The sequence below is a fragment of the Zonotrichia leucophrys genome, chromosome 15, assembly GCF_028769735.1.
Source record: "Zonotrichia leucophrys gambelii isolate GWCS_2022_RI chromosome 15, RI_Zleu_2.0, whole genome shotgun sequence".
Taxonomy (NCBI): domain Eukaryota; kingdom Metazoa; phylum Chordata; class Aves; order Passeriformes; family Passerellidae; genus Zonotrichia; species Zonotrichia leucophrys.
In genome coordinates this window covers 1827207-1852373 of record NC_088185.1, presented here as the reverse complement: position 1 = coordinate 1852373, position 25167 = coordinate 1827207, and the positions used below count along the sequence as shown (strand labels likewise).

The window sequence follows — 25167 nt, the reverse complement described above, 5'->3', positions numbered from 1 at the left end:
CTACTTGAACCTTTACCAGCAGGAAAGTATGTGCTCAGAGCATGGGCAATGCTGGGAACACGATGCCATGCCTCCATGTGCTGCAGGAAGGCTGTCCACAATTCTGTCTCCTCCCTGCACACTGCCCATCCCTGGGTGTCCTCTGTCCCTCATCCTGTCACATCTCTGGCTGCTGACAGTGGGCAGGTAATGGCAGAGCTGGCAGTGCCATGTCAACTCAGTGCTGCTGCTCCTCAGTCCCCACTCCTCACCAGGCCACAGGGAAAACTGAATGAGGGACCTGCACAGGGTTCCAAACAGTCCAGGACCCCTTGGGCACAAGCAGGGTGCTGGCTGAGCCTTTGGGACAGGTTACTCCCAAATGAGCACTCCTGCAGCACAGGCAGAATTTGAGCTGCTTCTGGAAAGATTCACAGAGCAAAATCCCCCCAGGAGCATCCCTCCATTGCAGCCAGTGCCTGACTGCTCCCATGATGGTCTGTGCAGGCACACACTGACCCACTCTGGTGTGGGGAAGCAGATCCCATCAGCACCACACTCAGGGGAGACCCCGGCTCCTGAAGAGGTGCAAAGGAGATGCCTCACTGCCCCCACCAGCTTTAACAACATATTCATCCCTTTATCACCTTAAAATGCCACCCTAAAACGAGTCTGTCCCCAGCAGAGCCTTCCTCTGCAGCAGCATGCCCTTCCCTCTTCCAGCACTCTCCTCGTGCAGTCTTGCAGGAAAAGGATGCAAATACTAGAGGTATCAGGAAAAGGATGCAAATACTAGAGGTATCACAGCACAAAGTGTGAATTTCAAAACCCCCCAAGATCTCTGTGGGAGAGCTGCTCCAGGCTGAATGCAGCAGCTGCTGTTCTGCACCTCTCTCCTACTGTGAATCATGCAGCCAGTCCTTGGCTCTTAAAGCTTGTCTGAACATCCCACCTTCCACCTGAGCATCCAACAGCAATGGGAAATATTCCCTGTGTCGCTTCCTCCCAGACTCAGGGGGGCTCCTCTTTCAAAATCAGCGACGTTCTGGCTGAGGTCTGCTCCAGGGGAGGTGCAAATTGTTCCCTCTGGTGCCATTCCTACTTGCAAAAACAGTCCTACAGGCAATGAAGCAAGTCCCTGCTTCTGAAGGCTGGCACTGAGCACGGCTCCAAAGGGCAGCACACGTCCCCATGCTCAGGATGGATCATGTGGCTTTAAAGCTTCATGGGAAATGCTGCAACTAGTGACGCTTTGGGTAATTTCAAACCCCAAAACACAAACAGTCCCTGCTGGGTGCAGGATGGGCAGGTCTGTGGCTGCTGGGGTAGGTAGGCAGATGCAGAGCAAAGCCTCTCACTCTCCACATTTGCTCAATTTAACACTGAAACCAGAATGAGCTGTGCTAAATGTCTCCACCGCTAACAAGAAACAAATGTGGCCTCATGTTCTAGTTGCTGTGATCTAACAAAACAGACCATGGTAAACACTATAAAAATGTACTGGAGGGAACCACCCTGTGTTTGCTGGGAGAGGGACTGGATCATCTAATAGGGCTTCATCCATCTCTAATGTCTCTGAAAAAAAGAAGGGAAAATTGGGCCCTGTCCATGACATTTGTCATGTGCTAGCTATTCTGATGTCTTAATGCTGCAGAAATCAAATTGGAGTGAGGCTACCTATCTGCTTCCCAATCAGGATCTAGGCCCAAGTGCTGCTTTTTATGGCCATGCAGCGTGAAGATCTGCTGATGTCAGTGGTGTCACGGGCCAGGCCAGTTTTTCCATCCTTATTCCCACATTATCTGGAGAGACAGTCCCTTTGTGGCTGCCTCATTCTCCTTGTGACATGAATAATCCCTCACTTCACGGACCTGGGGATCCACCAGCAGGACCTGCCTCTGGCTGCAAGCACTCATGGGGATAAGGCACCTTCCCCAAAGGTTGGCACTTATCTGTTCCTGGGTATCATGGTATCAGCAGCAACACTGCCAAGGTCTTGTCTAGATCTGTATCTTGGCCATGGTAAGGGCTGACTCAGTCACCTGCCCCCAGGCACCTCGTGGTGCCCTGGAATCTGCTCTGCCCTTAAACAAAGGCTTAAGGGTCTCCACTAGCTTTAGTGCCACATCTGCCAGCCCCACAGGAGACCCCCAAGGGGATCTTGGACACCCTTTGACACTTCAGATGGATTTGTATACTTCTGCTCAGGTGTCACTCCCATCCAAGTCATTTTCCTCCCACATCTTTACCTATAGGAAGAGCCCTGGCAGGCTCTGCAAGGCAGGAGCCCCACCCAGCTCCCAGGAGCCCTGTCACCATTGTCACCTCAGCTGCCATCTCCAGAGAATGAGAGACACACACCCCACCTGGTTCTAGCACAGAGCTCAGGCTGCATAGGAACCCCGTGCTACTGACACACAGCCATGTTTTCCACAGTCACTCCATCCCCTTTTCTAAGCATCTTGGATTTGTTTGGTTTTTTTTAAAGACACCGTGGCCTTGGCATGGTGATGGACAAACACCAACTGCCATTAAACAGCACGTTCTGAAATAGCACAACCACAACCCACCACAGCCTGCAAGCAGTATCTCCATGCGAGGAGGGGGCAAAGCACCATTTTAGGGGGCTCAGACAAAGTGCTGCAGCTCCTTGCTCAGCCTGACAGATGAGCTGAGCCTTCCACACCCTCCTCCAGCCCTTACCTGGCTCTTCCCGCGCCGCCGGTAATTCCTCCTCACGAGGTTCTTGTAATTCTCATTCTTCTTGGTCAGGTAGTAATAGAGGACACAGTCAGCCACCGTCTGCAATGACAGGAGCACGTCAGGGAACACAAGGTCCTGGCCTCGTGTGCTGCTGGTGGGGCACAGACTTCAGGAGCAGCGTTCAGAACTGGTCATCACCAGGTGCCTGCTGCTCCTGAGCACCTGCAGCCCAACAGCCTCCCCACAGCTCCCTCCCCAGGGCTCCCAGAGCAGCTGGAGAAGGGGACAGTGCTGTCCTAGTAAAGAGGCTCAGCCCTTCCAAGGACAGAGCAGGGCGGTCCTGCAGGCGTACGGAGATGGGGTGCTGAGCAGAGATCACCCCGGGCTGGAGGCAAAGCAGGGCTGACCCCAGGTGACCGCGGCAAGCAGAGGCAGAAGAAGGAGCTGCCTGTCAGCCTGTGTGAGGTTACAGGAGGCACAACCTGCCACAGCACTGTCAGCTGCTGTTACTTCCAGCCGCTAAGCTCGCTGGCTCGAGCGCGCGCGACTCTGCTGGGGCAAACTGAGATCCCAGGAGCTGCCGTCCCTACTCCAGTGGCTGGCTCCACAAACACCACCACAGACTGGGCACCTCAGGAAAACCAGGAGTCACAGCCAGCACACATCCTGCCCCTGAACGGCACAAAGTGTGCCAGGAATCCTGTGCTGAACAGGGTGGGCACCTCAACGCCAGCCTTGGGCTACACCTTCACATTCAGGATCAGTGGCTTCATAGAAAAATAATCCCACAGATCCATCCTGCCACGAGTCCTCAGCAGCTTGGGGCAGCTGTGTGTGCCCGGGGGCTGTGCTCACCCCATCCCTCTGCAATGGCGGAGCCATTTGCAAAAACAGATTGCAACTTTTAAAGTGTTAATTGGATCTCTTTCTAATTTAGCCCTGATTATACACACACACACGCGAACACAAAAACTTACAGTCATCTGTTCCAAGGGCTAAGATCACTATTTTTTTATAATGCAATTTAAAAATCTATTAATTCATTACATTGAGCCATACTTTGCATCTCTCTCCAACAGGATAATGGATGTGTTCTGTATCATAATTACAGCCTGATTTACAAACGAGTACAAATAAAATTAGAAGACATTTTACAGCTTGGAACACAGACTGGATTGTGAGCATCATCCAAGTCCCACCACTTTCAGCTTTATCGAGTGAGAAAGGATGAGGAGCTTGGGATCTTACAGCAGCAGCAGCAGCATGAGGGGGCTGCTGGCCTTCCTTGCTCCTCTGGACAGGAAGGTCAAGGTCTTCTAAATTATTTCCCCAGCCTGAGTTACGAGGAGTCAGAGAATAATTTAGGCTGGAAGTGACCTCTGCAGGCCGTCCCCTGAGAGCAGAATGGTTCCCTCAGAGTGAGTGGACACTGTGTGTATGAAACTCTGCATGAGGTGGCCAGAGGATGCAAATAACTAAAAGGACCAGAGAAGCAGCGGCTTTCAAATGTTTCTTGCTCAGGAGAGCATTCAAGTGATGGACATAGCTGTGTTTTTAGGCTGGGTTTGTCCAGGATCTGCCCATATGGTCTGTCAGGTCTTCCTGTAGGTAGGAAGGTAACTGGCCTTGCTCAGAATGGGACAAGAGACTCATTCCTCTCTCAGGTCTTTCTTTTCCTCAAACCTTTCTTCCATCAGCCCAATTAAAAGCAAAAACAAAAGTCCAAGCAGCACAACACACGAGGTCTGGGAAAGGTCAGGCAGTTCCTGTGAACAACTCTTCCTAGCACCAAGGGCAGCTGTGTGTGCTTTCTTCCAGGACACCCCCCAGAACTGCCGCATGAAATGGGACCCAGTCCACCCTCATAAACCCCTCTGTCCCTGAACAAAGAGACCCCTCCGGTCTGTGCTGGGCAGCTGGGTGCCCACCCTCTGTGTGCCAGCCTGGCTGGTGCAGAATGCCTCGGGGGGAAGCAAAGCAGCTCCAGGCAGATGACGGGGTGGCTGCGCCGCCCCCGCGCCAGGCTGGCTGCGTTCGCACCTCCCGAGCTCCCGCAGCTGACTCAGCCCCGGCTCTGCAGGAGCCCGTCTGGACCCTGCCCTGAGCCACCACCACCACCACCCACAGGTGCTCAGCATCTGCTGGCAGCTCCAGCACCGAGGGATGGCAGGAGAGGCAGCGCAACTGAGGTCAGAGCCAGGCTTACCTTCCTGTCCAGGAAGGACGCGATCAGGCCGAAGTTCTTCGGGTGCTGCATGAACCTGCAGAGCGAGAGGGACAGGGTTACTGTGGGTGCTGGCCCTGACCCCCTCACAGCTGGGCTGCCGTGCCCTGCGTGCCCAGAGCAGCAAGGCCAGCTCCCAGAGGGACTCTGGGCTTTGAGAAAATATTTGTCTGCTGCTCAGCTTCCCAGAAAGACAGGAACTTTAAATTTAGCCCAGTGGGGCTGGGCTGGTTGGGAGCTTCGATGTGCAAATGTTCATCAATGTGGGAGAGGAAAGGGGGGCTGGAAGTGCTGGAGAGCTGCTCATCACCCTGCTCGACCCCATGGCCACCCAAGCCTGTACCAAGAGCAGGCACACCTGGAAAAGACCTCAGGATCTGGCAAGGAAAGGGTGAGGAATTGCCAACACACCCCACATCGTGGCCATGGGTGGCCCTGGTGCTGAGCAGGACCCCAAGCCCTGCTGGGCTGTTGGGAGCAGCTGTAAAGGACAGGAAGGGAAACCCAAACCCTGGGAGGAAGCACAGAGCTGCCACACTGCTGAGCTGCTCAAGAGATGCCCAGTGGCACAGCAGCTCTGACAAACACCACCTCATGCCCAGCAAGGGGAAGAGCTGTCAGCAAGCTCCCCCCGGCTCTGGCAGCCTGGGGGGGCACACTGCCTGCTCAGGGGAAGCTCAGAGATCCCTCCTCCACCAAATCCTGTGCCTGGCTGGTGTGGAAGCACCTTGGCAGGAGGTGCTGCTGGCAGCACAGTTAACCAATGCACTGCCAAAGCATGGACAGCCCGGTGAGTGGTGACTCTGTGCCAGGAGAGGTGGCCACCAGCACGGGCTCTGCCCCAGGGAGCTGAGCAGGCAGGGAGAGCCACGTTCAGCACGTGCAGCTCTGCCAGCTCCCAGGAAATGACAGCTCTGTGCCCTGGGGAAATGGATCAAGGCAAAAGGTGGGAGAGCTGTGGTGTGGGTGGAACATGGGCAGGACATGGTGAGGAGCTCACGTCTCCAGCCCTGCCAGTGACTCCCCTGGGGCACCTGGCACAGCTCTCTCCTGCTTTTGCTGCTCTGTCCCAATGGAGTCAAGGCACTGAGCTGAGCTCAGAGAGGGCCTGACCAACTCCAGCCATGCAGCAGGACATGGGTGTTGTCACCCACATTGATGCAGAACTCCCATGTGGTTTGGGTGGCACCGCAAGATCCCTGTCACCATAACTGGTCACCAGAACAAAAAAGAAACCAGAAATGCTAGAGGGGACAAAAAAAAAAAAAAAAAAAAAAAAAAAAAAAGGAAGAAAGCAAACCAGACAGGCTGCTCAGACAGCCTGGGGTGAGGGCACAGAGCCAGAGCTGGCTCCTCACTCTGCACACAGCACAAACCCTAGGCTGACCACAGACAGAGTTTTCAATGATGCTAACCCACTGCTGGGGCAATGCAGATAACAATCCACTCCTTTTCATGGGCCAGGCCATCTCCCCATAATGAGAGGTGGATGCTGCATTCTCCCACTGCCCAGCACAACACAGCCTCGATGCCTGAGCAGCACCCTGCTCCTTCAGCAGCAAACCACAGCTTCCCTGGGAGTAGGCCAGCAATGGGCTCTCAGCAGAGACCTGAAATCCTGCCCAGAAGCAAATCAAATCAGGTTCTTCCTCGTGGTTATGTTCTGACAGCTAAAATAGTTCAGACCTGGAGCTTGTCAGCCTTGCCTGTTTACTCCAAGAGCCCTGCCAACTGAACAAAAGGTTGAACCAAGTTTTCCTGGTCTCAGGAGGAGGCCAGCTCGAGGTCACGATCACGGATGACACAACTCCAGTTCACCTTAAAAACCCAGGCCAGAAGCTGCAGCACAGCAGGCAGCTGGGCTAGCAGCACGCCAGGCTGGGGGAGAGCTGGGACAGGGCTCCCTGCACCCTCCTTACAGCTCCTGAGTACCAACCGCTCCAAACGAGCTTGGTGAGAGCCCTGAAACCCTGCTGTACTCCTGCCTGGAGCCCTGCATCACCCCCAGTGATGACACAGAATGCACTGTGCACTGCAGGATGCACACACTGGGTGTGGATTCCTCCAGCCCCATTAGGCAGGCACAGCCCTGCCATTAGAGACCAAGTAATTAGTCTTTGCGTCATTTGTGGCAAGCCTGGCTGTTTGGAGTGGCACATTTTAAGGCTAATTAGCAATGAGGATTCTCCTCTATCAAAGGCTTGGAGCTGGTTTGTTTGTTTTGTTCTTTTTTGGTCCATCTTGGCAATTAATTATTTCAGCTGCAAACAGGAGTCCTGACAAGCAGGGGGAGGAGGAGGAGGGATCCTGGACACAGAGAGGCTTCCAGCATGGCTGGAAATCCCTGGAGCCATCCCCTGGTTGTCCAGAGGCCAGACTAAGTGGTGCTGCTCAGGACAATGTGGTCCTGGTGTATCCATGCACCTCCATGTCCCTCAGGTCCACAGCAGGGAGCCCCAGCAGAGCTCATCCCACTGGAAGCTGAACTCCAGCTCTGTTTTCACAGCACACTGGGGGCACCAGGGAGACTCCAGTCCTCCGTGCAAACACACCTGGGTCCCCATTGGGCTACAGGATTCAGGGGAATCTGGATGTGAGACCAAGCTGAGCACCCACATCTTGGCTGACAGCACAGTGGTACCCAGGGAAGGAATCAGCGACTCCCCAAGTGATCTCAGTTGATAGAACCAAGCTGTTCTCAAGCACTGCTTGCAAACAGGAGCAAGCACCACAGCCAGAGTCTGCACGTGTGTGATGTGGGAACGCATCCATGGAAACAGCAGCCGGTGGCAAATCCTGCAGACAGCAGGATGGAGCACTGGGGGAGAGCACCAGCTGGGAGCTGCAGCCTGAGGGGGGGTCTACATAAGGGGCTTGGATGCTGACAGCCCCAAAAATCCCCTGGACACACAGTGCCCAAAGGACAGCATGAAAATCCAGAAAGGCAATGTGAATGGAGTGTTGGGTTTATCTGGTGTTATCTTTAAACTGGCTGATACAACAGGGAATGCAAAAGGTGAAAAAGTTCCTGTTCTTACCCTGCCATGAGCAGCAGCTTTCCACCCCAACCACACACCAAGGCCTGAAGTTTCTGTGCAGAAGCATCACCAGGTTCAAGGTAACACAGCAACTCAGGCTGTGTCTGTGGGGGACCAGCCAAGCACTTGGGACATCCCTGCAGGGATCCCGCCCGCGCTCCCCGGGGCTGCACACACAGAGCTGAGGGGGCTGCACTCACTTTTCCCGGAAGGTCTCCTTCTCCTGCTCGCTCCACATGTTCATCACCTGCCTGTCCTTGTAGACCTTCATGGGGTCATCCATGAGGCCGTTCATGTTGATGAATTTGATGCGCTGCTGGTCGGCATCGTAGAGCATGGGCGGGATGACGGCGAGCTGGCGCATCTGCTTCTCCAGGTTCTTGGGGGAAAGCACACACAACAGCTGGTCAGCACCACGGGCCCACGGGGGATGCAGGGGACAGATGTTCCAGAGGAAAAGGACAGGGGGAGGAACAGGAGAATTCAAAAGCAAGCACTAGACAGCTTTATTGCCGGAGTAATTGTAAATTAAACGCTGAAAGAGGCTATCGCTGTCAGCCAGGAAACAATTAATCTTTCATTTTGGAATAAAAAGCTTCAAGATCCTGTGTGGAAATGTCTGACTTAAGTGAGTCCTGACCATGATGAGAAACAAGTCAAAGCAGCGGTGGCACAGGGAATGCCAACCCCCTCCCAGCCTCCTAAAGCCCCTTTCCAACTGTGAGGGAAGTGGGCCAGCTCTGCAAAGCTTCCTGAAAAGGTGGGCACAGGCAGACATCCTGTTTCCCTTCCACAGGAATCGTTCCAGGAGGTTTCACATGTCACTGAAATGAGGCTGTCATTCCTTAATGCAACACCCTGGGACATATTCTGATGCCTTTACTCCATCCTATGGAGCACAAAGTTCATCCAAAGCCCCAGCTGCACACCAGGACAGGACAGACTGGGCACACTGGTTCCCTTAAGTACTTGCAACAGAGAGGCCAATGTGATGTCTCATTTGTGCTGTGTTCTGCTCAAATGCCAGGACTGTCCCTTTGGCTGAGCTGCTGGTGATCCCCTGGCACAGATCCACCTGTGGGGATAAAGGGATGCTCTGGCCACCCCCTTTCAATTGCACCATCAGTCTGAGTCTCCCTGGGACCTGGGATGTCACTGCTCAAACTCCAACCCTTGACCCAGGAAGGCCAGGTCTCAGGTGCTGCTGTTTTCATTTACAGCCACATAGATGCTGGTTCCTGGGAGAACAGCCATGGCCAACCCTTCCAAAGAGCTGCTGACTCCAGCCTGCCCAGTGCTGCTCTGCTTCCCTGCTGTGCCTGATCAGACCCAACCTGCTCCTCCTCCTCCTAAAGCACATCTCTCTGCAGATATGGACATTTCAACACATGATCACCTTCATCCTCACTAGGACACCTCCTGTTCAGAAACTGGCTGCTCCAGATGCCTCCTCATGGTGGGAGGGGAGGAACAGCTCTCAGCTGAGCATCAGCCTGGGTACCTGCAGACTGTCCCTGCTGACAGGAGAAGCCCCTGTGCAGAGCAGAGAGGATGCTGTGGGAGCACTGCCCACAGCTAAGGGCACAGTGCCTCTTGGGGTGCTGGGTGCTGCCACTACACCCCACCAGCCAGACCCCTCTCCTCTCCAGCAACGTGCTGGGGCAGAGAGCTGGCCCTGCTGCCAGAGATGCTCCCCAGCTCTCACCTCCCTGCTCCTTCCAACCCTGTGGAAGAGCTGGAAGCTCTTAAGGTCTCCTCTAGGACAAGCAAAGCAGATTTGGGGCTCAGCAGGAGGCTGTTGGGGTGGAGTTTAGCAGCACACTGTGCAGGGGATGGAGGGGATCAGCTAACCCTCCTCTTGGCCAGCACCTCTCCAGGGCTGTGAAATTCCCCTCTGTTTCCAAGACCTGTGTCCTCCATGCTGTCACCTTAACTGGCTCAGAGCAAAGTGCCTGGGATCCCACAGAGGGATCAGCCGTGGAGCACAGGCAGCAAACATCCCAGCTATTGCTGGGCAAGGGCTGCTCTCCCCTCCCAAACATGATCCATTCACTGCAGCTCGCCTCTGTGCCAAGAGTGGAACCCTTGTGAAACCAGATCCAAACGAAGCCGAGGTCACAGGGATGTTTCAAGATGAATGGAGCACTCCCAGAAGATGTGGGCCAACTGGCTCATGTACAAACCATTCATTCCATAGGATTCCCCTGTGTCAAGTCACACAGCCCATTCAAAACAAAACCAAACAGAAAAACCCCTCCACCCAGCAGCCTGGGTGCTGGCTCCCTGCCCTTCCCCTTCCCATCTTCACTTCCAGTACAAACCACAGCCAGGAGCTGTTTGTGGGGTGCTACCCAGGATGAGCAGCACACTGGGGTTTCAGGTCCCTAAGAGACAGCCAAATGCTCATAAACCCAACCTACTGGCCACCAGCTCCATGTTTTGCTCTGGCACAACCATTGCACAGCTCCATTACATCTCTCACATGGCTGGGAAGATGCTGATGTGTATTAAATAAACATCTGACTTTGGATCCTATCCAGAAAGTGTTTGCCATCACAACAACCTCCCCAACCTCAGTGGGACCTAAACTTAGTGGGATTTGGCACAGGACTTCTCTGTGTGACCTGCCAGTCCTGTCTTGGCCTCCTCAGAGCAGACAGAGTGAGGGGGAAGAGGAGGATGAGGAAGGGGAAGCTGCTCTCACCTCTTGCTCCGAGAGCCCGTCGATGATCTCGGACACCTCGTGCTCGCTGCGCGCGGCCGACATGGAGAGCCCGCCACTGCCCCTCTGTCCTACCCTGCTGGGAAAGGGCAGTGACACTCTCAGGCACTGATGCTCCACTTCATAACCAGCAAACCATGTTCAAGACCATTCTGACCTCCAGAACAGCCATATCCCAACATCCCACCCAGGCCACCCCGTCCCACACTGTGGGAAAGGCACCTGCGTTTGGGGCTCACAGGTCAAGAGCCTCAAAGCCACTTTCCTTACCTGTGTCAGCTTCCTGGACTGCTAGAACACAAGGACATTTCATGCCCAACCACACCCTCCCTCCACATTTTCCCCTGCTCACCCCACCACAGCAATGCTACAAAGGTGTTGGTGTCAGCACTGTGCCACCACATCTGGTTTGCAAAATGCTGTGGGAAGTTTTAAATCAAACCCATCCACTGACATCTTCCCCTTATAGCAACAGCCACACATCCCAAGGAATTACAACTTTTCTTATGTATCAGGTAAAAAATTAAAGCATTTCTCAGTACCATTTCTCCCTTTCTCTTTCAGGCAAATAAAGCCATCAGTTAGGAAGTTTCGACCCACCCAGTTGTTAGTGGGGCACAAGGATGGGATGCTGGCAGAAGGGTTTAGGTTTTCTGCATATCAGGTGACCCCAGGCAAGGTGCCAGGGCTGAAATGGGAAGGACAGGGAGTTTTCAGCAAAAAGGGTGGAGATCGTGAAATCGAGTCTTCTCCTGGCAGAAAACAACATGACCTCAATTGCACTTCCAAGGAAGAAAATGGACAGGGGGTGGGAGAGACAGGGGACATCCCTTCCAGCGAGACATTTTGCTCCCTTCATGTTGTCTGTGGTCATTCCAACAACCTCTGCAGATGTTCAAAGCATGTGCATGTAATAAATCATCAATGTGACCAAATGCACCTGCAAGTTTTGCACATCTTAATCTGGGCACAGCAGTGAGGCAGGAATTAGGCCGGCACAGGGGAGCTACCCCTGGCCCTGATGTGGCCAGATGGGAGATCAGCAGCAGACATGAGACAGACAGTCTCACTGCTGACATTTTTGCTCTTTTTGGCTCTGTGCTGAGCCACCCTGGGGAAAAAGCAGCAAGGGAGAGGATTTGAACCTCTGAGTTAAAGGACTTAAGCCTTTTGCATTTTCCGAGCTCTGCCACGCTAGCTAGTCCTTTTCTTGGACGTGGTGTGGTGTGATAGCCTTTTGTGGTTTAGTTGGTTTCATTACTTAAGGCGAAGGCTTGCTTGTGGTATTGGCCTCACTTTTCCTATCCTTTCGTACTGGGAAGAGTTTATCATAGATAGAAACTGGGGAAAAAGCAGCAAGACTCACGTCTGTCTGTCTGCCTTTAACTGGAGAGGGAGAAAAGGCACCGAGAGCCGCCCCAGCCCGCTCCTCCCGCTACCAAACCCACACCCGTTCCCAAAGAGAAAAGAAAGGCTGTCTGATACCAGCTCAGCCCCTTCCTACCGCTTCTCCTCTAACCTCTGCATGCGCTCTTGCAGCTCGCGTTGCTTGCGGATCTCTGGGAATTGCTTCTCATAGTACTCGCGCACTTTGCTCTCCTTGGCACGCCGCCGAGGGTTGTTCTCTATGCGCTCCACTTTCTTTTCCCAGGCCTCCATCAGCTGGTCATAGCGCTGGCAAAACTTCTGCTCCTGAAAGGGCAGAGCGAGAGAGGGAGCTCAGAGATGTGCCTGGGTAGGGCAACTCCTCCAGGCCTTGCCCTCGATGGCTGCTCAGGCTGAGCGTGAGTCATGTTGCTTAAAGAAATACAATTTATTGGGACATGGATGTGCTCCAGGGCCTGGGGCCAACCCAAGGGTGAATTCTCAAAACAGGCCATCAGGTACCCTCAGGCTTTTTCCCTCCAGACCCAACGCGTTTGGTGGCACCAGGACTCTTACCCAGCGTGGCTCAGCCCACCCCTCACATCTGCACATCTCACTGAGCATCCTCTGGCCCAGCAGGTGCTTGGTTCAGCAGCCAAAGGCCTGTGCTGGGGAGGAGCCCCTGCTCCACACCCCAGCAGAGAGCAAGGGGCCTGCCTGAGGCCACTGCACAAGGAAGGACTGAGACACGGCACAGGGGGCAGTAGAGGTGGTCTCCACTATCTGAGTAGGGTGTGCAGGGCCATAATTTTGGAGCCACCAGTTCACCATGCTGGGGAGAGCTTGCCATGGTGCCCAAGGCCAGGCACCCCTTCCTACCCACACACACCAGCTCCAGCAGTCACAGCTCTGTGCTGGCAATGATGATGGGACTGGGGCCATGGGGCAGCTCCAGGCAAGGGCCTGGCCCCCCAAAATCAAGAGCCAGGCACCCAGGCCCAAAGCCATACAGCATGGTGGCCTGGCTGTATGCCAGTGTATACACACTCAGCTCCTTCACCATCCTAAAAAGCCAAAGTACTTTTCCCGCTGCTGCTCCTCTTTTTTGGCCCATGTGACAGGACAAACACATCCCACAGCAAACCCAGCTCTGCCAAAGCATGGCACTGCAAAGGGTTTCCACACCATGAGCCCCTGGGTGACATGGCACACCCACCAGGTCCAGCACTGCGCTTCTGACTGGTATTTATGGGACAAGCCTGGCAACACTGAGATAAGATTTGCAATGCAAATGAGTCTCCTCCCATTACACCCTAAATCTCCTCTCCCTCCTCCTGCCACACTCTTGCTGGAGAACACCCACGCACAGGGAAGGTCCATGGTGGGAAGATCCCTGTCTGGTCCCTGAGAGCCTCCACAGTGGCAGCAGGGCCCAGCCCTAGCTGAGAGCAGCTGGGGGACCAGAGGGGTTTTAGGGTTTCAATTTGTGTCTGACAAATGCCTTCCAAGCCCCAAATCAGGAAGTGAAAGCAGATGTTGCTCTAATGGCAAACCCCAGGTCACTCCTGACCCTGACGCTGCTTTCCAGAATGGGTGGCTCAGCACCAGCACGCTCAGCACTACAACAGAGACACAGGGAATCCAGATTTCTAAGAAATAAACTCATCTCTTGCCACCACTGCCCTATGACCAGAAGTCTGAGGCTGCAGGATTTCCCAGAGGCACTTTGCTCTCATCCCGTTTGCTCTTGGCCACAAAGAAAAATTAGGAGAGGTAAAAAAAAACCCAAACCAAGGGAAATGCACAGCAATCTGCAGCCCATGTCACACCAATCCTGGCACATGGGTTTTGTTTGTCCATCTGGGTCTGGCAATAATCCAAGAACAGCAACACATCTTTGATCTCCTTGGCCTTTTGGAGGCACCTCAACAATAACGTGAGGCAGACAGAGCACCTGAAGCCCCAGAGCTGAGCCAGATTAACACTTTCCCTGCAAATAAATCAATTCCCACTTGCATGCCTGGAGCCAGAGACTGTCCTGCCCTGCATGGATGCACAGGGGGTGCTGGGGTTCCATCAGGAGCTGAAGGAAACAGCCCCGAGATAAAAACAAGGAAGGAGAACAGAAATTGAAATGCCCTGAAAGCCCACATGGGGTATCTCACACTTTGGGCGAGGAGCTACAGGTAACACCAACAGCCTGCGGCAGCTTGGCAGAATCGCAGCTGCTGCTTTTCACCTCTCCCAAAGCAATGCCATCAGCCCCCTGAAAACGAGAGCTCCCACCCTGCCAGCAAATCTGCTACATCCTCCTGCTTTCAGAGCATCACATTTGGGAAGAAGCTAAAAATACCCCATGGAGTTTGTGAAGCTGGTGCCCGGTGCTGCCAGCCCGCGGCACGGCCGGGAGAGAGCCCAGCACGAGGGCTCGGGCTGCTGACAAGCCTTGAGGCTGTCAAAGGTTTGTCATTCCCTGTGGGAATGAGCCAGTGCTGGGCCCCACATTGCCACCACCCCAGCAGAGCCACCTGGCACGGCCCTGGCTGCCTCACAGCCAGCAGGGCGGCTCTTCTTCCTCCTTTTCTTCCACTCCTTGGAACAACTCGACAAAAGCTTTATCCAGAATTCCTCTCCTAAGGAACTGGCATTTGAAGATGGAAAAAGCAACATCAACGTCACGCTGCTGATTCCCCAGCAGCTCACACCCTGGCAGCAGGGCAGCAGTACCAAAGCTGCCCCCTGGCACAGCTCTGCCCTCCAGAGCACGGCTTCACAATGGACTGGCTGAGCATTTCCTGAGCTCCTCACCATGCAAACTTCAGCTGGGCCGGGCTGCAGCATCCCCACCCAGTGCTTTTTGCTCCAGCTGGGACACAGGCTCCCTGCAATATCCTGCATCCTTCAAAAGCCAGGATTCCAAGCATCCTACAGCACTGCAAACTCCTCAGATCATCACAGCTCCACCACCAGGAGAAGCTCCTGGTCAGGCATTTCGGGAGCAGAAGCATCTATTCCTTCTCCGTGCTTCCTCTGAGCAGCTCTAAGCAAGCGTGTCCACTCCTGAGCAACCATCTGTGCTGGCTTTGGGCAGGGGTGCCCCCTCTGCTCCCCTCTCCATCACACCAGTGAGTGACAGCGAGCCCAACCGGACCTGGCAGGGATCTAAAAATGGATGGATAGTAACGCTGCCGTAGCAGCTGAAGGCAGCTCGTGGGCTGTGCCAAGCCCCAGCCCTCCCACAGCTCCAGGGAACAGAGCAGCTCTCTGGAGGGAGGAGGAGAGCGAAGGTGACAGGAGCAACCAGTCCAATCCCTCTGCAAGCCCCGTGGTTTTCCTCCCTTGGCTGATGGAGACCAACCCCTCACAGGCAGAACAGCTCCCTTCACCACTCCCTCTCTGCATCATCCCCCCGATGGCAATTAAATGTTCTCTGCTGTGCTGACCTCCGTGCAGGCAGGAGGGAGCCCTGTGGATCCTCTGGGATGGGGCTCTGGGGGCTGGACCCTGCTCTGACCCTGCTCCAGCCAGCCCCAGGCAGCAACAATACCCCAGAAAGCAAAAGAGCCAGAAAGAAACGCTGGCATGTGGATGGGCTTTGCTAAAAATAGGGTCTGCTACAAAATAGGCAGAAAAATAGCTAAGCATACCCATTTTGCAAACAGAATCAGCAAATGTATTCACTTTGCAAATTCAGCAACCGTATGTTGCCTATTTTGTAGAATAGGCAAAACGCTTCCCTAAACTGAAAAATCCCCTTTCAAGGACACTGAATAAACTGGCTGGCAGAAATTCACCTATTTTGCATGACAGGCGACTTTACTGCAAGTCGTATTTTAGGAACTGTGCTCTTGCAGCCTAATTAAACCTTTTCCCCCAGCTCCTTGATATTCACACACAGCAACTCACTCCAGGCTTAGCACAGCAACCAGCCATTTCCACCAGAAAGCAGTTCCTGGGCACTTCCCTCCTGCTTCCAACAGAACCACGTGGTGCTCTGCAATCTGAATTACAGAATATTATTATATTGCAATATATTGACCCACTTCCCACCATGCAGAATCCTCAGCTGCAGGAGGGGAGGTGCCCAGAGCATCACTGGACTGCTGTGCCACATCCTGATGGAGCTGTAACCCTGCACCCCTTGCCCTGGGAGAAGCTTTATCATGAACAAGTCTAAATGAACACGTATTTGGGCACAAATGGCAGACACAACCATTCCTTGGGAATGCAAGGGCTGTGGCTTTTGGAATACTGGTAGAAAACAGCAGGTAAACAGAAAGCATGAAGAAGGAAAATAATTATTCTAAATAAATTAAAAAATAATATGATATCTGCCTTAGAAATATATGTATTGGAAGTTTCTTTTAAATGTACAGCCTTCAAATCACTTCCCAGGCTTGTTATTTTGAATTTTTCCAACAGTTCCTCCCAGTTTTGGCACTTCTGTCAAAACCAGCCCTAAAGACACTGAGAAAACCTGCACCATTGCCAATGCAAGACACTAACACTGGCTCTTGAGCTGCCCCAGGACAGAGAACATGAATCAGTATTTACATTTTCCTCCTGAAAAGTGAAGCCCTGTGAGCTGAATCATCCATCACTGAAAGACTCTGCAAAATGCACCTGCCTGGTGGGAGCCACTGGTTTTCCTGGCATTTCCCCTTCTGTGCTGGCTCTGCCTTCCAGCTCCTGCTGGGAACCACTGCAAGTGTCAGCACGGAAAATGTACAAATTCTGTGAAACCCACTTGAACTTTCTCCTCTGAGAACTGCAGACTTTGCAACAAACGCCTTTGAAGCCTCATGACCAGCCCTGCCTTGCCCCTTACCCAACCAGGACCTGTGTCCTTAAAGGTCACTGGAACTCTTGCAGGCAACACTGCCTAGAAACAAACTGGCACGGAGCTTGAGTTTTGTTTTTAAACCACAAATTCCTAGAACATTGCTGTGTGGTCAGCTGGAAGGAGGCAGAGCAGCCTTCAGACCATTTACCCGAAGCAGAGTCAGCTTGTTTCACACCTCTCTTAGGGTTCAATTACTCACAAAGCAGACATTTATGCTGTGAATAGGCTTTCTGAGATCAATGATGGGCTCTGCTGTGATTAAGGCAGCCCCAAGTGTTTGCTCTGTGGGAGGCACTTGCAGAGGGAGGCGCTGCCTGCAGCAGGCTCCGGGACCTCTCCTTCTCGTGTTATTTTAAGCGGGAGAGATTCCACAGTAATATAACAGGCAAAGTACAGAGTAGCAGCACCTCTCTGCTGGAAACCATCCTTTTCTTTCTCACATAATAAATTACGCTCTTTTATACATAGAAAATAAGGTCTGAGGGAATCACTTACCCACTGTTTGCGCGCATGATTTCTCCTCTTAAAGTATAAAATTAACTTTTTCCGCATTGCCTGGTTTCTGTAAAGAGAGAGAAAAAAAAAGATGAGATCTGATTAACGAGGCGGCTGAAATACAGAGCCTGGCTTTCCCCACTCCCAAAAGAGTGTGCAGCACAGTTTCCACCTTAACTTGGAATTGCATCAACTTGAGAACAGCAAATGCTCTTATCTCAGACCTGGAGCCAGCTTAGAGAAAGACCAACAAACCTCTGAGACCGGGAACTTCACCCACATCTGTGGGTAATCCAGGACTAACGCTGAGAACTAAATTAATAAAGTCCCACTGCAAACCTTCCCTGTGTTCTCAGCACACACGTGGGCAGACACTCAGCTCTGCATCTACCCATGGGTCAGGCTGGACCTTCACTCATTTCACATTTTCTGCAGAAGCCCAGTGGGTGCCCAAGAGCTGGGGGGCTCGGGCCAAGCTCTGCATGGCAGGAGGGGGCACCCCCGAGCAGAGCCCACCCTGGGCACCCCAGATCAGCAGTGATGGGCATGTCAGAGCTCCCCCAAGGGCTCTGAGGGCCTGATAAGGAGGCAGGATCACAGCAGGGCTTGCAGCACTTATCTCCTGACCTCTTGCTTCCTTGGAGCTGCGCCCGACAGAGCTGCAAACAGCCAGCCAGGAATGTTCAGCCACTTGCAGAATTGGGACCTCAAGGGGGAATCTGGCCACCACAACCCCAACCACCCCAGCGTCTGCCCAAACATCCCCTCACTTTCTTCTTCTTTCTACTTTCTAAAGGCAGCATGAAAGAACTGCTCAAGGAGAAGCAGCACGGGAGCAGAACAGAGCTGAAAAGGCTGCAGGAGCTCCCAGAGGCAGCGTGAGCCCCAGAGCTGAGCTCCTGTGGCTGCTCCTGTTGCTAATATTCACAGCAATAAAGTCTCCAGGTAAAAGGTAGAGACCAGGGGCAGAGGAGTTTCCTTAAGTCTTTTATCCCGATTAAAGGCAGAGCTGCAGTGTGTAATTACTGATCAGGAGCTTAGCAGTCTCATGTAGGCATGTTCTGTGGGATTTAGCTGAATGAAGAGACACCCTTGCTGCTTCCTCATTCCCCCCCTGTGTGGCTAGCAGGAAGGGAAAACCCATCCTCCTGCCCTTGGAAATCCCTCAGCATAATGAGCAGCAAACAGGATTGCTTGGGAAGGGGCAGAGGGCCCAGCTCTCTCAGAGAGAACTGGGGGCAGTCCTGGCAAAGTTTAGGGATGGAAAACACTGCAGAAAGCATCAACATTTTTCCCTTTTCGAACTCTCTTCTTGCTACACCACTGAACCATGCATGGGCACTCACAGGAATGACAGTGAGCCCACAGCAAGGGCTGCCCTGGGAACCACAGCTCCCTGCAGCACTGCTTTGCCAGCCCCAGCTCCCCACACGCTCCTGCATCCCTTCACATCACACACTGTGAGCTTTCCCCCATGGCCCCAGCACCGTGTGGTGCCTCAGAGACCCAGCCAGACACATTTCCTTCCAAGGTTCAGCTCTTTGCAGGGTCACTGTGCCCAACAAACACATTCCTGTTGTTTGTTTATCCCTGATTCTAATGGAAGCTCCAACAAGGAAACCTTTGGGGTGGTGCTAATGATGCTCATGTGTGAGATGGGTCCTGGATTGTCCCTTGGGGCCAGCCCAGCTCAGTCAGGCCCTGCCCTCCCCATGTCACCTGGGTGACATCAGGAGCATCCTGGGGTTCTGACACCCTGCTGCTGCTGCTGGATGTGCTGCACAAGTTCTTAGAAAACAGGAGAGCAAATGCAGAAATCAGCAGCTCTTACGCAGCTGATGGGTTGCCTTGAGTTGTGCATCATGGCTGACCTTGAAAGTGCGAACACAGGCAAAGCCTTGATGGCTCTGCAGCTGCAAAAATCAGAAATGCCTTGAAAGCCAGGGTATGTTTACCACCACCAAGGCTGAAGTAATCAAAGAGTGAAAGGATTACAACAACAACAAACCCCCTCATGCCCTGAATGTTTTTGCCACTTTATCTTTTTGTTTTGTTTTGTTTTTGCATAAGGTCAACCTTTCAAAGGTTAATACAATCTTGGTAAATATAAATAGGCTTCACAGTTTATCTTGCTACATGTACTGCTGTTACTTAGAAACCGTTTGCAGCGAGGTTAATTCGGGCCATGTGTCTCCCAAGCACACGCTGTGCTCCCTGGGCAAATCAGCCAGCCCAGCACAACTGCTGTGCACAGGAGAGGAAGGTGAGGGCTGTCTGCTGGGAGCTGGGCACTGAAACAACCACTGAGGAGAGGCACATGGCAAGGGCTGCTCGTGCAAGGTGCCAGCCTTCCTCCCTTCTCCTCCTCCCCTGCCTGAGCCCTGCGGTTTGCTGGGGAAGCACCAAGGATGGAGACCTGAACTGCACAGGGGTGAAGGAATCAGGCAGCTCCCAGGCAGGAGGAATGGTGCTCCTTAGATAAAGCAACAGTGACTCTTGTGGGCAGTTGAAAGTATTGCTGGGCTGGCCTGTCACACCACACCGGGATCTTCTGGGATCTTCTGGGATTTTTCCTGTTTCTTGGCTATTTCTGGTATAGTGATAGGAATAGTTTCCATTCACGAAGAATGTGGTGGGATAGAGATGGTTATAAGGGATAGGAAGCTGGGACTAAGGAGCAAGCACTAAAATATGGTTTACATCCGTGTGAGCTGGCTGTGTGTGGTACCCCACCGAGGGCATTCCCACTGTGCTCAGCAGATGGATGTTGGGAGGGTTGTGTTGCTGTGTTTTAAGGTAAGAGCACAGGTGGGGAGGCTGTGTGGGCTCCCTGCTTACCCTCAGCAGTGTCCCTAGGACTGGGCAGGCTGGGATGGACACAGAGCCCCCCAGCTTCTGGTGAGCTGGTGTTCAAAGGCTGCCAGATGGCACATCCCCATCCTTGTGCTCAACAATTCATCTGTGGATGGAGCCCATCTCCATCCCTGACTTCCCTGTGCTGCAGAACTCATCCTCTTCCCCCTGCCCCACTGCCTGGTGAGCTCACAGAGCAGCACAGCTCTCAGAGCCAGCCCCACACTGCTGAGTGAAACCCATCCTTGTGGTCAACTCATCCTTATGGATGGAGCCCATCTCCACCCCTGACTTCCCTGTGCTGCAGAGCTCATCCTCTTCCCCCTGCCCCACTGACTGCCCCACAGGAGCACAGCTCTCCGAGCCAGCCCCACACTGCTGAGTGAAACCCATCCTTGTGGTCAACTCATCCTTATGGATGGAGCCCATCTCCACCCCTGACTTCCCTGTGCTGCAGAGCTCATCCTCTTCCCCCTGCCCCACTGACTGCCCCACAGGAGCACAGCTCTCCGAGCCAGCCCCACACTGCTGAGTGAAACCCAGGTCCCACTGCCAGCACAGCCAAGCCAGCCCTGTGGCAGACAGCTGCTTCCACCTTCCCTGCCTTGGCCCAAGGTTGCTTTTGTTTCATGACTTTCACAATGGAGCCAGTCAAGGAGAGAACCTGTAGCTCTGACTTTTGAGCCACTTGGCCCAGGTCCACACGGGTCCTTCCTGAGGCTGATGTTAAAAGGATGTGGGCGCACGCCTGCGTGTCAGGGCTGCTGTGTGCCCGTGTGGGGAGCTGCCAAAGCCCTGGAGAAGCTCCCAAAGGACACAAAGGGCTGATGCACACCTGGCCAAGCCTGGGGAGACCTTCAACCGGTGCGAGACGAGATGAAAGGAAGTTTGCTATTTGAGCAAAGCTAATCAGGGGTATTTAATTACACAGGAACGTCTTTCATCAGCCAGAGCAAACAAAGTAGGGACCAAACTCAAAGAGTGATGGGAAGGAGGCAGCGAGCAGCTGGCAAAGCCATTGTACAGCGAGATGGATCACACAGGCAAGGGTAGGAAACTGAGGAAGCTCCAGCCAAACAAAGCACAGGGAGATGAGAGATCTGCAAATCAGGAGACCTGAGGAGCACAGCAACAACGCTCTGAGGTGAAACCAGCCTAGAGGCAATGGAGACCCAGAGAGCTCTGAAACCAGCCCAGAGGCAATGGAGACCCAGAGAGCTCTGAAACCAGCCCAGAGGCAATGGAGACCCAAAGAGCTCTGAAACCAGCCCAGAGGCAAGGGAGACCCAAAGAGCTCTGAAACCAGCCCAGAGGCAATGGAGACCCCAGAGAGCTCTGAAACCAGCCCAGAGGCAATGGAGACCCAAAGAGCTCTGTCCTCCCCTCTGCTCCTGTGCAGGGCTGTGCCAGGATCCCCAGCTGCAGCTCAGGGCAGCCACAGGAGTCCCACAGCGAGGGCAGGAGCAGCTCACCCTGCTCACAGGTCACTGCACTCATTCCCTGCTCGCTCTGAAATGGCTGCAGCACACAGCTCCAGCTGCTAACACACTGTAACCCACTAACCCCAAGGCAGGGCATGCTTCTGGAGAGCCAGCTGTTCAGAGCAGCTCCTTGCAATATTTAGAAACACTTTCTGGGGAAGGAAAGCAAAGCAGATCTTTAGTTATTTACCCCAGAGCCCTTGGGCACTGGGATGGATAAACCCTCAGCACCATCAGTGCCTCTGAAGGGGCAGAGGTTTGTAACTCGGGATGTACCAGGAGGCTGCTGGTGCCCAGAAACACCCCGGCCATGCCCTGAAGCCCAAACTGACAACACAAGCCCAAGTGTTGCAAGTTACTCCCCCTCCAAACCAGAACTGGCTTTTTACTGGCAAGAGGAAAAAGCAGAAGGTAGCAGTGTGTGTCTCCATCATTTAGTAATTCATCACCAGGTAATCTGCTGCCTTGGTGCATGCCAATAGAGAATAAAAGAGATGAGAAACCTTGAATGGGATGAGCAGGGAGCTGCTAGGTGAATTTCTAATGAGGAAAATGTCTACAAGCACTAATAAAAAGACCTGAAAGAGAATGCATTAGTAATGACAGGGTTTGAAAGAACATTTGTGTTACATGTCAGGCTTCAACTGTGAATTTAGAGGCAATCCAGTGCTACTAAATCCCCTAAACAGCAAGTAATGAAAAGATGACTTAAATTTCCCAATGTGAAAAGTGATTTGGAAAGCCACAGTTTGAGATTTTCAGAAGACAGCTGTTCTGCTCTTTTGGGGGGGCACTTAGAAAACAAAAAGAGATTCAGAAGCCCTGAAACCTCTGTGAAAATCCTGGCTTCAGATTTTGATTCTGCAGAGGCAGATTTCCTGCCCTCTCCCCAAGAAGCTCTCAGCTGCAGACAGGAACCCAGATGTGCAAATATTAACAGTGCACCCAGCTCTGCTGCTGCTGGATCTGGGCATGTGAGAAAACCCAAATCACACTGAGCTCTCCTTCTGTTTTAACTGTACATCCAGAGAGGTTCTCCAACACCTCCCTAAGCATCTTGAGGGGACACAATCTGATTTCCCCCCAGCATTCCTGAATTTCAGTGTAAAGCAAGGAGAAGCTCTTGAAGGGGAGGCTTAAAGCAAACCCTGTGAACAGCACCCTGCATACACTTACCCTGGGCTATTCCCTTTGCTTTCTGTCTGCTTTTTCAAGGCTCAGGCAAGCTCACATTTTGCTTTCAGACACAAGTCTCACAGAATGTGACTGCAGGATGACTGCTTTGGGAAGGGGGAGGAGAGCCCTGCCGGGTGTTTTCATGGCTGACCGAGCAGGAATCTCCTGCCTAGAGACCAAGGCCCCCTTGGAGAACATCTCTTCAGACAGACAGCAGGTAATTGATCCTGCTCATGTGAACAACATCTTGTCATTTCTCAAACACTCGGAGGAAAGAAGGTTAATATCTTTGGAGCCTGAGCCTGGGGAATGCGCAGAGTCACTACAGTGGCAGGGTGGGCAGGGCAGCTCTCATCCTTGTACAAACAGCTGGCAAAGCCCTGAAATAAAGACCCTGACCAGAGGCCCTGGTGCTTCACTGGTGCACCAGCATATTCTGCATTTGTTGTATTTCACCAAGATGTAGAAAAAGGCTCTTTTGTAGCCTTCTCAACTGATGCAGAATCACTCGAGTGGTTTCCAGCTGTGCTCAGGGCTGTGATGCATCTTGGATAAACTTTTCAGTCTGCTGCAAAGCCAAAAAACTCTCACCTTGACAAACCAGCCACGGGGGCAAAGCTCACCCCATCCCTATGAAATGAGGGCACTAAATGCCACCTTGCCCTCCTCTTTTCTTGATAAGGAAATGGCAGAGCCCTTCTCTCCAACAACACAGGAATTTCAAACAGAAAGGACACGGTCCCATCAAAGGTAGGTCAAGGCTTTGGAACAAACCACTCAAGGGTGCCTTGGATCCCACAGCAGATGTAGCATACAAAATTAACCATGTTTGCTCGAAGCCTGCACTCACAGGTGAACCAAAGGGACCGTGCAGGCGAGGAGCAGAGCACAGCCAGGCAGCTAAATAGGACTTAAAAGCTTTTGAAGCTGCAAACACTGGAATGAACTGGGGCATGAAATTAATTTTAACTGTACTGAATAGGAGACAGGCCATAAAACTCCATGAATATAAGAGACCGGTAACATTTCAGTGAGAGGAGAAATTCTCCCGGTAAGTCCCCAGCCAGCTCTATTAGCATACGTGACTCATCCCAGCTGAAAAGCAAAGCAAACAAGAAGGGAGAATTAAATGAGTGTTGCAAGGCACAGAGTATAGCTGTGGAGAAATCGAGGAATCCTGGCTTTCTGATATTCAAATGCCTTCCCACTGACACTTGCAAACATTCAACTGAGAATAAAAAATTCACACTAAGAAGCGTTTAAAAACAAAGCAAAAAAAAAAAAAAAAGCTATAAAAGGTATTTGTGACAATAGCAGCCTGGCCATCTTGTGCCCATGGGGCTCCAAAGCAGCTTCACATGGGGGCAGTTCAACACAGCCAGGATGCAGCGAGGATTTGTGGACAGAATCACAACCCAGATGATTTTCCAGCAATCTGCCAAAAGGTTTTTTCATCATGGTTAAATCTGCATAGGGTGAAGCTGTTCTGGAGAATCTGCATCCAATTACACCTTGGCAGAATATAACCTGCGGTGTCCTGGCAGCTGTCCTGATGTTCTAATGCATCTGGCTGGTATCTCCCAGCACCCTGAGGATTTACTCCATCCTCTATGGAAACAGCCACCTCCAGGCAATGGAGCAGAAGCTGCTCTTCTGGAGCAGAAAGGCACAAACATATTAAGAACAAGGAAAAGACAAAAAATATCTTCAAATTCAGCTTGTGGAAAAATTGTAGATCAGATGTGAACCTCCAAGCGTAACTCAGTCAAAACAGAGGAGTCCGATATCTTTTGCTCTTGGTCTAAGGACCCTGAATCATTTGTTTGGAAGAATCACCAAAATCTTCATTTCCTATCTGCCTCCCAAACACCAAAATATCCTTTAAGGTGCAGCACAGACAGGGAGATGGGAGAAAAGACACACCAATTTCTCTGCATGTCCACCAACAAGTAGCCAAGTGCAGACCAGACCCAGGGACCTCCAAGACAGACCCGTGGCCAAAACCAGCCAACATCTGGAGCCCAGATTGCTCAGGGGCCTTTCACTGACCCAGATCTGTAACTGTGCTGGGCTGGCATCAATAACCAGCTGAAGGCAGCTAATTGCCAGGTTTCTGGAAGGAGGAGACGGAGGCTTTTCATTAAAATGTGCGGTTTCCTTCCCATATTTTTGCAGCGTTAATCACAGCGAACATTAACCCCAAGCCTGCCTGCTCCAACCTCTCCTTGGGCTGTCCCTGCCACAGCTACAGCCACGTGGGGACTGTCACTGTGTGGGGTGGGGACAAC

At 52.6% G+C, this 25167-nt stretch overlaps 1 protein-coding gene across 19 annotated transcripts in view; it reads right to left on the bottom strand.

Annotated features, from left to right (window-relative positions):
• NCOR2 (nuclear receptor corepressor 2) overlaps positions 1-25167 on the bottom strand; it is a 290104-nt gene that overhangs the window by 67998 nt on the left and 196939 nt on the right. For 11 of the 19 annotated variants that reach the window (XM_064727114.1, XM_064727123.1, XM_064727117.1 and 8 more), the window contains 6 exons: positions 17370-17436; positions 12171-12358; positions 10649-10745; positions 8145-8323; positions 4889-4943; positions 2683-2781 (listed from right to left, as the gene is read on the bottom strand). In XM_064727114.1, the coding sequence (XP_064583184.1) occupies positions 2683-2781; positions 4889-4943; positions 8145-8323; positions 10649-10745; positions 12171-12358; positions 17370-17436 (685 nt within the window). The remainder of the gene's footprint in view (positions 1-2682; positions 2782-4888; positions 4944-8144; positions 8324-10648; positions 10746-12170; positions 12359-17369; positions 17437-25167) is intronic. The other 8 variants (XM_064727128.1, XM_064727121.1, XM_064727127.1 and 5 more) reach the window with 3 other exon arrangements.